At 37.3% G+C, this 12,918-nt stretch overlaps 1 protein-coding gene across 1 annotated transcript in view; it reads right to left on the bottom strand.

The window, feature by feature from the left end:
• ANLN (anillin, actin binding protein) overlaps positions 1 to 11,675 on the bottom strand; it is a gene marked incomplete at its 5' end in the record, with an annotated part of 22,988 nt that extends 11,313 nt beyond the window's left edge. Inside the window, 14 exons of the mRNA XM_009583674.1 lie at positions 865 to 991; positions 2,842 to 3,024; positions 3,362 to 3,497; positions 4,149 to 4,296; positions 4,593 to 4,744; positions 5,328 to 5,554; positions 6,123 to 6,239; positions 7,120 to 7,240; positions 7,740 to 7,847; positions 7,983 to 8,176; positions 9,130 to 9,352; positions 10,067 to 10,413; positions 10,852 to 11,136; positions 11,522 to 11,675. Coding sequence (XP_009581969.1) covers positions 865 to 991; positions 2,842 to 3,024; positions 3,362 to 3,497; positions 4,149 to 4,296; positions 4,593 to 4,744; positions 5,328 to 5,554; positions 6,123 to 6,239; positions 7,120 to 7,240; positions 7,740 to 7,847; positions 7,983 to 8,176; positions 9,130 to 9,352; positions 10,067 to 10,413; positions 10,852 to 11,136; positions 11,522 to 11,675 — 2,522 coding nt within the window. The remainder of the gene's footprint in view (positions 1 to 864; positions 992 to 2,841; positions 3,025 to 3,361; positions 3,498 to 4,148; positions 4,297 to 4,592; positions 4,745 to 5,327; positions 5,555 to 6,122; positions 6,240 to 7,119; positions 7,241 to 7,739; positions 7,848 to 7,982; positions 8,177 to 9,129; positions 9,353 to 10,066; positions 10,414 to 10,851; positions 11,137 to 11,521) is intronic.
• Positions 11,676 to 12,918: the final 1,243 nt, after the last annotated feature.

The following is a 12,918-nucleotide window of genomic DNA, read 5'->3' as shown; positions in this document are numbered from 1 at the left end:
TTCCCTCCCTCCGCTCCTTAAAATTGTCCAGGGAGCAGCTAGGTTCTATGCAAGAGAAGCTTAGCCATAGTGCTGACTAACAGCTAATCTCTTACTAGTAAGTCATAGTTTGTTCCTGCAGGCCAGTAGGGCTGTTTGAGATCCTTTCACTTCTACAGGAGTACTCACCAGCGCAAGCAGCATTGCTGTTCTTAAGACTTGAGTGTATTACTATTTCAAGATCCTTTCTAGAACTCAAAGAACAAAAGGGGAGGGAGGACAAGGGGCAGATAAGAGTGCATCTACCATTTCTCAGATTGCACCCTTCAGTCCACTGCTGGCACACATTTCTAGAAACAAGGATTGGGTTTTTTGAGTAAATAGCTTTAAGTGAAAATTCCAGCTGGCTTGGACTTTAAAAAGGGAGTTTGTTTATTTATTTTGGAAGACTTTTGCTAACAAACAGCCATTTGAACTCACAACGCCTTTTTAGCTAACATATGAGAGTTGAAGTTTTAGTTTTAAGAGTACTATTTTTTCCAGATACCAAAACCAAATAGCTATATAAAATGTTAGTTGCTGCAAATGAGAAAAACACATCATCTCAGGCAGAGCAATCCATCTGTCATTGCAGGTGTTCCAGGAGAGAACAAAAGTAGAAAAAGCAAGAGATAAATTAGCTGATGGATGGTAGAATAAATCTAGATTGCTCTTTTGAGAGAAGTGCATTCCAGCTATTTCTTGAAGCAGGAAATACCCATACCACAAGATCTCACCATATTTGTTTGCAGAATATGACATCCTTGTATGAAGATTTTAAACATCTTTATGCAAGCTCCACCATCAGAGTTGAAACTGGTTCCAAAACGGTTTCTTTATACTTACATAGTAAATGTCGTAGTAAAAGTAAGAGCATCTCCATTCAGGGAGCTGGCAGTACTTGCTAATGGAGTTGCAACCATGTTTTCTGCTCCAGATCTCAGTATTATTATATAGTAGTAATTTGCTGCTTCTGTAAATACATATCAGATGGTTTTGATAGCCAGACATGTACAAGTATCTAAAAACCGTAAAGTACTGCGTTGCCATTAAACGCACCTCTGTTTCACCCCACTTAAACACTTGGTTACAGTCAAGACTTGCTTATAAACTTACTCTTAAAACAAGGGGGGTTTTTTTCCCCTCCTGTGTCCACTAGTGAGACTGTATCCACAGGGTTCACAACAACTGCATTACTGCCTGGGCCATCTCAGGCCAGACCTACACTACCCAGCGCGTGAGAGGGGAGAGGAAGAAATTTCAGTCAGATTCAGCAATTAATCTTAGTTCCTTAGACTATGTTGTTATTCTCTAGGGCTGCCAGCTTAACTATACATCAGCTTTTGCTACTGCCCATTCTCATACTTTTTTCACTCCTATGAAGGAACTCGTTATCCAGGCAACTCATTTCCCTAAGTTTTCACATAAGGGGAAAAAAAGAAAGACGACCACAAGCACACATCTCAATAGTGTCAGGAGATGACTTGGAGTTTGTGCAGCAAATTGCTGAACAGTAAAGCAAGAGCATTGCACAGTATCATACCATGTTAAAAAAAAAAAACAACACCAAACACAAAAAACCCAAAACAGTTTGAGTGCTCTGTTGTACAGGACAAGTCACAGCTTTCAGAACAACTGTTAAGACTCCAGTAAGCATCGATTTGTACTCTTTATATTTGATGTTCTCTTCAGAGATGAAAGTGATTAATAGAACTTCTGGTGCACAATGTATAGCAAATGCTGCACTTCCAGAACAAAGTTCTGATGGCATATACTTCACAGTTGTTTATTTAGACAATTTGGTTGTAAGAATTACTGATAGAAACTAAACTTATATTTTTGTAATAATTAGAGATATAATGGAGATGAATTGCCTCATGCAACAAGAACTGTAACATGTCAGGGGCGGGTGGGAATGGTAAATTATGTCCGATATTTACATTTATATTCTTGGCTGTGGTTTTATTTGAAGATATAAAAAACATACTTTACATTTCATAGGACAGTTAAACAAGAAAACAAGAAAGGCTACATATGAATTAGAACTTTTGTAACCAATATTAAACAAGACTTTGTCCAATGACTTTTGTCCTCAAGTTTTAGCGAGGCAAGAAGTAGGAACTTGTCCAGCTACAATCATATTCTGTGGCATTATATAAAATAGCACTGGTTATTGTGGGCTTGCAGATTCTTTAAACAACCACATGACACAGAAGCTTACTATGTTCCAGGATAAGTCTCTAGACCTACAGAGAGATAATGCCAGATATTCTTCTGGAACAAAAGAAACAAATCGACATTTTAATGCTTTAATAACTTAAATATGACAAGATAATGGAAGACTAGTCTTTGTAAATTAAGTATTTTGGGATGTTAAGGAGGACAAAAAAAAAGGCTTAATGAGCCTTTCACAACACCACAGAGGTCAGAATTTATGTAATGATATTTAGTACTAGACTTGCATACATCAAAAAAATTCCAAGGCAGCAAGAGAGAAGATAACTTGAGATACAAAATTCTACTTCCTCCCCAACAGGTTACAGAGGACCACAAAGATCTTTAAGACTGGCTGGGAAAGTCTTGATAAGTTTCTTGAACCTCATAAGCCAGAAAAGGAGGCAACTAAAACAACCATAAAATATGGAAAACTTAGCAAAAAAAGCAGATCAATCAAATATAATTGCCAAATTTTTGTTGCCTCCAGAGTTCTGAGAAATACCAATGCAGAAGACAAAAAACCCGAGGAGAATAAACCAGAAATATATGTAGAGAGGATGGTGGAAGGGGGAGGGAAGGGGGAAAGCTTTCAGTTGCTAGTTTTACCTGGCTTTTGAACTGTACCACATACGAAGTCTGCTTTTAAAGGTAGACGCATTTCTGAAATGGAAACAGATCCCCTGGATGGAGCAAATTCAGTGGATGTAGAAGCAGCTTTATTTCTTCTACTATGAGGTCCCTCACTCTTCAGTTTATTCAGTTCTTCCAATAAAGCCGTTCTCTTCTCAGCTGCATAGAGAAATTACTTGTAACAGAGGAAGAAGTAGTACTGAACAATTTTTTTTTCTTTTTTGCCATAAATATGTGAAATGCAACAGAAATGTTAATCATCTTCCAGAATAGTAGGAATATTAGGGACAAAAGAGATACCAAAAATGTCCTCTTGCCTATAGAAGAAGCTGAGACAGAACAGATATTATCCTCTCCAGTTTTCCAGGTGAAGCACTGTAAAGAAGCAGCTACAAGGTAGCGTAATAAATTTAGCATAAAAATAGCATTTCCAGAGTTCATCAATTCTTCCCAAAGCATTCACGACAAAGAATTGAACTTGAGTCTAAAAACCTACTTGCAAGGAGAAGAAGTCTCTCTGCCTCTGCTTCCTCTTGTGACCCTTTTCCATGTTCCTCATCAAAACAGCAGTTCAGAGCTTGACTGGCTTGATGAATCACTGTCTGCTGCATGTTGATCTCATTATTCAGCTCCTGGAATAAACCAGTAGTAAAAATAATTAGCAAGAAGAGAGATATTTACTGTTACATTTAAACAAGTATATGTCTTGAGATTAGCATTTCTGGGGCTATGCTTCAGAAAAATCAGACCATTTAAATAGTAAAATATAAAAATCTTGCAGTTTACAGTTACTTCTGCAAAAGAATACTGCAGCACAACTTTTTTTGACCTCAGAGATAATTTAAATACGGTGGGGAGTGAATGACTTCAATGTTTGTACGCTCCATATCCAGTCTAGTCTTCCTTTCACCAGGGGATGCAGCAGTTAACCAGAAATTCAGCAATGTAGGTGAACGAGGCACCAGTGAAGATGAGAATATGCCTACTGAAAGTATGTAGTTATGAATCCTGCCTAATTCAAAGGCAGTAATAAGATACAGATTCCCCGTCCCCTTCTCAAAACGATGGCTTGTTCTCTCCAGATTTACTCTATAGCGTGATCCTTCTAAGAGATGCATTAGCTGTTCAAATTATGCAGTATCATTGCCTACTGTTAAATATTTATGCTAAACAATCTGATTTTGCAGTTCTAAGGAGTCTGTTAATGTCCTGGACATTCACAGGGGAAATTAAGCGAGGAAATAGTAAATTAGGAAAAGGATTTTAAGAAGTATATTAGATACCTGCATTTTCTTTTTGATATTGACTTGATCAGATGGGCCATTCTTTTTCATTTCTAGTTTGGAAGCAACATCTTCTTTGCGAACAATAATTTGCTTTATTGAAGGACGATCGGTTTCTTTAAATCTTTGAGATCTATATGCATCAACGCTTTCAAAAGAGGAAGCCCCATTAAGTGTTTCACAGGTGTGCCAAGCTTTTTTTTTTTTTTTAATATACATACATAGGTATCAGGTATTGATGTTTTCCGACTTGCCTAAATGACTTTAAAAAAGCATTCTATCGGCTCATTTTAAGTTTAAGCAACCTAAAGACTACACAGAGACAATCTTTGACAAAGGTTGAGATCTTGGAAAAAAGCAGTATGCTTCATTAGAAGAGTTAAAAAAGCCAGTGTCTTAATTTGCACACTTACAGAATGAGGTGTGGTTTTTTGTGTTTATTACCTATATGGAAGGTTGCGATCTTCTGACATAGAGCCAATACTGTCTCCAGATTCTGCCCTGGGGACTTTAGTCCTTTGGAACTTTTCAGACTTCAGACTTACATCACTGATACTGCTACCTTCACCAGTTGACTTACAAGGAGAAACAAAGGCCTGGAGAGAAGAAATGGTTATATTACAGATTATCTGTCCACATTAATCATTATTTGTTTCCTCTCGCCTTTACTTGTTTTGCGATTACACATAAACAGTGAATTTGGAGGCTGCTTAATACTATTTAACAGACATTTACAGATATTTCCTAGGACATAAAGCAAGCTACTTTTTTTTTTATTTATTTATTTTAAAGACACCAACAGAGCATTGATCTCAAGGAGATTTCACCTTTAAGTTTCCAAACTAGTACAGTTACATGATTACTTCTTTTCAGATTTTTCATCAGTAACCACTTTACTGAATGCATGTATACCACTGGAAGTCCAGAATAAGTAATAGATGTATATACTCAAGCTTGATTTAGCAGAAATTAAACCCCTTGTTTAGCAGAGCATCCAATATTCTATGCTATTTTCAGAGGAAAAGAACTTTACCTCATTATGTTTTCATTAGCGAAATGTCATTTGTAACTTCGCTATTTGTCCATATATCACAATACAACAAAATACCACTGTTCTCAAGCAAATTGTACATCTCCGTGTGATAAACAAGCCCTTCCCCATGTCCTAAGAACTCTCACCTCCGGACCAACAGATTCCACTAGAGGGGTTAACAGAGACATTGATGAAATATTCAGTGACTCTTCCTGCTCATCCTCATCACTTTCACCTTCCAGGCTCATGCTCATTTCTTTCTTCAGCTTTTCTATGTCTGGACCATCCTCTTGAAGAATTTCAAAAATTTCGTTTATCACTTTTGAGCTATTCATCTCGTCATCCACACTCATTTCGATTTCATATACTTCATCTGAAGGGTGATGTTTTAAAAATATTAGCAGCAATCAAGACTAAACTCTTCATTCTCATTAAATGAGCAGAAAGATGTTAACAGATAGGCCAACTATTTTTACTTTTCAAGTAATCTTGACTAAAAGGCACTTGTTATTATAGTCATGCATATAGAACCCTAAAGTATAGTTCCATCCTTATTTTAACATACTATTATCACATATACTGTGTAATTGATACGGAGAGGGAATAAAAAGATGCACTTGTTAGACAAGTTTCAACATTCTAGTTCAAAGAAGTATGAATCTTAACTGCAAGTCCCATAGTAGAGCAGTCATTTCTGTTCTTTCCCAATAAACTTTAATATCAGCATTTTAATATTCCTTGAAGGCTTGAATATCAAGAGACAAGTGTTATTATAAAAGAAGTTTCCCGACTTGTTTTATATAAGCCTCATTACAAAGCACACATGAGTGTCAGCAGATGTGTGATGAATTCATTGTTCAGACTCGAAGGATATTAACACTCTGCGGGACAAGTGGCAACAGATAGGGAAGTGCATTAATATACATCTACTCAATACAAACCTTTTGGTTTCTCAGCAAGTTGTTCAAGTTTTGAGACAGACATCGCTTTTATAGGGCTCTTTGGCTCAGTGATCTTCAGAGGACTGCGTTTATCAGTCTCTTCACATTTAGGAGCATCTAAGTTTATAAAAAAGAAGTCACTGAAGATTATGTCTATCCTTTGAATTTTTTTTTTTTTTTTTTTTTTAGTTATTGAATTTTGGAAGTTTGATAATATAGCTGACAACTTACAAAAAGCCCGCTAAATTAAGTATTCCAGTTATCTTGCTGTCAAAAAAAAGCATTAGAATACATACCCTCCACAACCTGTACAGTTAGACTTCTATCTTATAATCAGAAAGCTGATAGCACAAGAAAAAATGCTGAAACAATAGTAGAGTGCACTCAAGAGCAAAAAGGGAAAATTTGAAAAACAAACAAACAAAACCCTACCACACAAAAACCACCACACACAAACCCACCCAAGAGCACATTTGATAGCCTGTTTGCCCGTAATGTCTATAAGAAGTGTTAAGTTCACTCTCTTTTCACAGAGAACTGGAGGCTCTTCCACTCACTAAGCACCAGAAAGGATGTCATGAGCATCTCAGAATTCTCTTCACATCCCCTACTACAAGAATTAATATCATAAGGGGATACTGACAAGGGAAGAGCTCCCTCCCATTAGATTATTGTGGAAATTTGTATATGCAGGTACAGTATAGATTAAACCCATAACTGATGATTCTTATTCACTCTTTCTACACTTTACATACATGAAAGTATGAAACATAGGTAAACCCACTGAGAAACAAAAAGGCAGTCCGCCTTGCCAATCTTTCAAGTGGTATAGGAGTGCAGAGTATTATTATCATACAAGCAGATTTAGACAAATCAGAAACCAAACAAGAGATCTTGTTCTATACATCAGTGCTACTAGCCTCTTCATCTGCTCATGAACATCAAGGGCAGTGCTTCAGACCAGTATTAGCCACAGTCAAGCAGTGACAGTTCTTACCTGAAGACTCCACACTGGGAGACTTTGCTGGCCTGTCACCTGCTGGTGTGTCTTCTGCTGATCCAAAAGCAGTGGCATCTGAACTAGGAAGACATTTTGGACTAGCCTGAGATTGGCTTTCCTGGCAAAAATTAAAACATAGTACATTCAGGAGGTAATGTTCAAAGTGACTAAAAAAACTTCCAGAAAAAAACCACACTTTAACACCTGCTAGGAAAAAGAGGTTGCTTATCCAATATCAAAAAGGATCCTATTTATTTATGTAAGAAATTCAGCTGAAGTACTAAATACTAAATTGACTGTTTGTGTGAGATTTCTTTTGCTTTTAAAGTTATAGAATATAAAAAACCACACTTAACATCATCATTAAAAAAAAAAAAAAATCAATTGGCTCAAAGAAGTATCACTTGTCTCCTTAACTGATTCTGCAAGAGGAAAGAATTCTAATAATTTGTTAATAATCATGCAAACCACTTGACAAGTGGTCTTGCACAGCCTTGGCATTCACAAAGCATAGGTTTTAATCTTTTATTTACATTTGTACATCTATCCCTGTATTCAGAACATGTTAAAGCAATTCACAGACTATCATCTTTTGATACATGGAGGTAACACATTACCATTTTAGCTTCTGGAAGTTTTTTCTTCGAACTTTCACTTTTCTCTGCACTCCACAGATTGCCCCTATCAAACCGGCCACGAAGGCATGCAAGTTCTCGTTCACGTTCCTAAGCAAATAAAGGGGGACAGGGGAAAAGCTGACAGCTTTAAGGTGTCAAAACATTTCAAATTCCTCAGGTAGGTGCAGAGCAGTAGGAATCTTCCCCAAGCTATGAACAAGCTATGAATGTAGCAAGTCATACCTGCTTAAGCTGAAGCGCTAAACTAGAAGTAGAGGAATTTTCATTTTGTTTGAGAAGCCTTTCCTGGATTGTCCTTGTATTTGGGGTAACAAGGGGTGTTCTGCACCCTGGAATATTCGTAGCAGGACTTCGTGCACTACGCTCTTGACAGCGCTCCCCAAAGCGTTCCAGGAAGGGCTTAATTCCTGATCCCCCTACAAGAACAATTGTTTTGCCTTGAAAGAAAGTATCAAAAACACAGAAAGAAATCACTGTCTGCTGAAGGTTCTCGATGAAGCAATTAAGCTGTCTCCTTTACAGCTCTTACTCTGTTATACTTTATACAAACTAAACCTGAAGTGCAAATCACCACAGTAACAGAACACTGGAGTTCATAAAGCAGCAAATCGGAGCAAATAGATGTCCTTCTCTTACTAAAGTCCATGTGTGATCCACCAGTTTAAATAAACTGGTTTGCTTTTTCAGTGTTTCCTCTACAACCAGCCTCACTTGCATCCTTCATGTAAATGAGCATTCTAATACATAAGGCAGATACATTGTTTAGCATCCACCCCACTTTACTGAGCTCGTCTCTTATTGTCAGCATATCTAGAGACACACGCTTGCTCCACTGGCCATCATTTCAAAGAGGTCAAGCTGTTAGTCCAAGTTTCTGACCCAGCAAACAGTTGAATTTAAAACTGGGGATGATCACTCGTTTCATCATCAATGCTACCACTGAAAAGAAAGACACTATGCAAAGTTAGAGCATCTATGTGGCATTTAGCTTTGACTTCTTCTAACATATGCAGACTTTTTACCTTATATTGATTGGATACACATAGTATCCAACAATTTGAAAGAAGCTTTGAATAGTCTCAATTAACTGATGTTAGCAGGATACATTTTTACATGGAGAGAAAAGTTAGATTGATTTTGCTCTCAAGAGTTATGAAAACAATGTCCAAGAAAATACCCTTGCAAAATATGGAAGCTGTACAATTTATGATAATTGTCACAGAACTCCTCAGGACTTCACTCAAGTTACAGCAGGAAATAGGCATTATCTGATATGTTATCATAAATTCTTAACTAATATGTAGTTTTCAACACAGGACACATAAGCCTAATTTGAATGAACATTTATTGACGCTGAAATACTGCTTACCTGGTGTTGTGGGTTTACCCTTAGGTTCAAGTTGCACATGTGTTCCTTTGACTGGCTCTTCTTTGGACTGAACTGGTTGAGGCAAAGTTGATTTTGCTGTTTGTGTACGCTTTTCAGTTTTCTGAGGGCTGCAGGGATTTTCTGTTAGCAGTTGTCTTACTTCAGATTCCTTAGAACAGGGAACAGCGACTCTTGAGGATTGTGTTAAAAAATTGTTTGGATCCTTAACAAGGGAAAAAGGAATAACATTAAAATGAGACTGTACATTCTTATTCTCTCAAGAGGAAAAAGAATGAAAGCGTTCTGCATAGCATACTGTAACATAACACACCTATTCCATCAACAATAGAAAAAGCCTAGAACAAGTGTTACAAGCTTTTTGTAGATTTTTTTTTTTTTAATACAGTATTTGGAATTGTTTCAGCATTTGATTCCAGGTGCTTTTGCCAGCTACTTTAGGTATTTTCCCACGTTTCCCTAAACAAGACTGCACATGGCAGATATTGCCATTTCATAAATGGCATAAATTGAACAATAGGTATCTGGTACTACTAATTTCAGCAGTCTGATTGAATTTTCATACAGCAATAATATTTACAATTTAAGTCGATCAACTGTATGAAGTTACAGAGTGAAACCCGGTATCTCTGTAAGAAGCCCCCTTCTGATGGTCAAAAGAGCAGCAATCATTTACTTTGACATCAACTTTTACAAGACTTATACGTACACTCACCTTTACGTCTCAGTGAAAAGGATTCTAAGCTGTTTCAGGTCTGCTATTAAAAAAAGGGCATGTGGGATTGCAATAAAGCAAAAGTTGTAAATAGACTAAGATTGCTCACACCAAATCTTTACATTCAGATTAAAGTTATGAGTTAACACTCGTCCCCCCAATACTCAAATCAATTTTTAATCAGCAACTAAATCAGACACTCACCGCTATCTTTGAGTTTGCTGGTTTATTAATAGAAGCCTCAACAAGCCTTTGAGAACAGGATGCAGCTTCCTGCTTTACACTGCTACTATTGATTCTAGCAGATGCTCCACTTGTAGTGGACAATTTGGATAAACAAGTAGTGCCAGGCTGTTCTTGTGCATTGTTTTGCTTTGCAGATGGATGACTTAGGTCATCTTCCCAGGAACCAATTGTAGCAGCAAGGTTAGCTAAACGGCCTCTTCTCCCAATAGGGGTATCACTTGCCAGGGCATTAGTTGTCTGCTTAGGTGGAGAAACAGACAGATCTTTTGACTGGAGGGGAGACAGAGGAACACATTCAGAGGGATCTGGAAAAAAGAAAAACACATTTATTTTGCTAATAAAGTATGTTGAGATATATTTGCATCTTTTGCATTTTGCTATATATTGATTTTATCAACAGTTAGATGTCCTTGCCAACAACGGAATCAAGCTTCTAGCTCTGAGGCATTGAGACTAATCAAGTTAAATTAAAGCTCACTGCAAAGCCAACACATTTTTAACTGAGCAGTTTACTAGTTTTACGTCACTGTTGTGATGAGCAAGGCATCAGACTAGTAGGGAACAGAAGTATAAAATTAAGTAGTTAACAGTTTCATTTTTTTAAGCCTTCCCCCCCAGTGCTGTCTAAGAATTATTTATTAAAACATTAGCATTCACACACACAAAATTATCTTCTGATAGCAAACATCATCATCAATGCAAACACTGAAAAACACCAATACTGCTTAGCAAGAGAAACACACCCTCGCTATCCCAGCATCGTCGCTGTTCTGCCAATTTCTGCATACGTGTTTTGACTGAAAGGGCTGCAGGAGTTTCTGACTCAGTGTTTGTTTTTCCTTTCTCAGGAGGCTGAACCAATGAAGCCCTGTTAGAAGCAGCTACGTGCAACTCTGAAGTCACCTCAGGAGAATGATGGCTTGTGGAACTTGAAGAAACCGGCTGTATGTTCTCTGAACTGGAAGCTTGAGTCTCCATATTGTTAGGGCAGAGCCTCTTTGATGGTGATGGCTTTGTAACAGGTTTCACTGTACAGGTCAGAGTATTCAAGCAAATTAGTATTCAAACAATCTATAATATTTTCAGAGACAGTACAAAACTGTAATGCAAATAAAGCTATGATTTATGAACACCCTGATACACCTCCCAAAAAAGTGCCCTTCCCAAATTCTACAAAGCACAAGGCACTATCTTTGGCATTATACAACTATTTTTTAAATAGCTTACTAATTACTTAGAGCATCTGCTCTCAGGTTAAGCTAAACATCAGCCATATTCAGTCTTAGTGGTCAGGTAACTGCATCCATCGCTGTTTAGTTCAAGATAAACACTAAGGGTTTTCACTTGCCCTTACAAAAAAAGGAGATGGGACTTGTTCAAAAGACAGTTTTTATTAAACTTGTTGCAAAATACCTTCTTCACCAGGAAGGGGAGCCTGGTTACCAGTTTCTAACAAAGGCTCTCTGACCCTCTTGATCTGCATTGTGGGTCTCACTCCCATCTTGGGCCGCTCAGCCATTTTCTTCTGCAGGTTCTCTCGCCTGGCACGGGTTCTCTCAAGGAGTTTCTGAGTAGTAAATAAATCATGTGTTACTATATATTGCAATAAGTGTGTTAACTAGTAATAGCTCAAATTAAAAGTGTTTGATTTTATATAGCGCATACCAAGATCCACAATACCAAAAATTTATAATCAAGGCTACATTAAGACAAATGCGACTCTCAGATGTTGCTAACTGATCTACCGTAGTGCATTGACATAGAAATATTCAAAAGTCTGGTTTTCTGACTGGCTATCTCCTCCTGAAAGCAAAACAAACAAAACATGTTTTCTACACTGCCAACTATGTTTTTTCTGTCTACCTCCTTTTTCTCACTGTGATAACCCCTGATCTCTATACTTTGATTTCACCATTGCAATAGCCACAGCTTCTCCCGTTTTCAGCAAGTACCTGTTAGATAAAAGGTAGCACATTCCAAGCTACCTTCTTGCTATCTGGCCGGTCAGTACATGTTTGCAGGTTATCTGAAGTTCTTTGCCCTACCAGACAGATAACAGGCTGCAGCATTTTCTTCACAGAGGCAATGGTTTGGGTCTTTTCACGTAGCCACAAACTTTCATGAAAATTGTAGAAGCAGTTAAGTTTGAGACACCTACTCTTTTATTAGGAAGAGGTGAAGCTAGCTGGTAGATTCCAAAGTTCCGCTCATTAAATCAACCAGTGTCTCCCATTAACTTGGCTTTCAAAGGAAACCAGGCTTAAGAGACACAAGCAATGGCAAAATTAAAAAAAGAAGAGAGGCTTCTATAGAGCCTGAAGTAGTCACAAACGTTTGAAAGTAATTACTTTTTTTAGTGAATCACCACATGACAGTCTTGAACTGTCAAGTCTTGCCTTGCTAGTAGGTTTCTTTGACACATTGCTAAAGCATGTGGTCAAGTCACCTGATTGGCACTAACCCTCTAACAAAATAAACAACATTGAAGTGATTGCCAAGTGGTCATAAAAAAAATTCAACAAATTAAATGCATGGCTGTTAATATTTTAAAAACTGTTGCTATTACACCTCCTAAATCAAAAGGTTCCTCAAACTTAAGTTTTAAGAAGAATAGACTGATGTTATAATTAGTTGTCTTAATAAACAGGCTCTTTATCACAATATATCTGTATACAGAAGAACATATAAAGAGATGCCAATTAAGCTATCTAACAATATTCTTTTTCATTCCCTATCCATCGGAAATTTGAGCACCATGCTCATATTCCATACAAAATAGCTGTTTTAGTAAATGTTCCACACTAGTAGAA

This window comes from Fulmarus glacialis, unplaced genomic scaffold (genome assembly GCF_000690835.1).
Source record: "Fulmarus glacialis isolate BGI_N327 unplaced genomic scaffold, ASM69083v1 scaffold11188, whole genome shotgun sequence".
Classification (NCBI taxonomy): domain Eukaryota; kingdom Metazoa; phylum Chordata; class Aves; order Procellariiformes; family Procellariidae; genus Fulmarus; species Fulmarus glacialis.
Note: the sequence above shows the minus strand (reverse complement) of the source record. Positions and strands in the feature narration are given on the sequence as shown.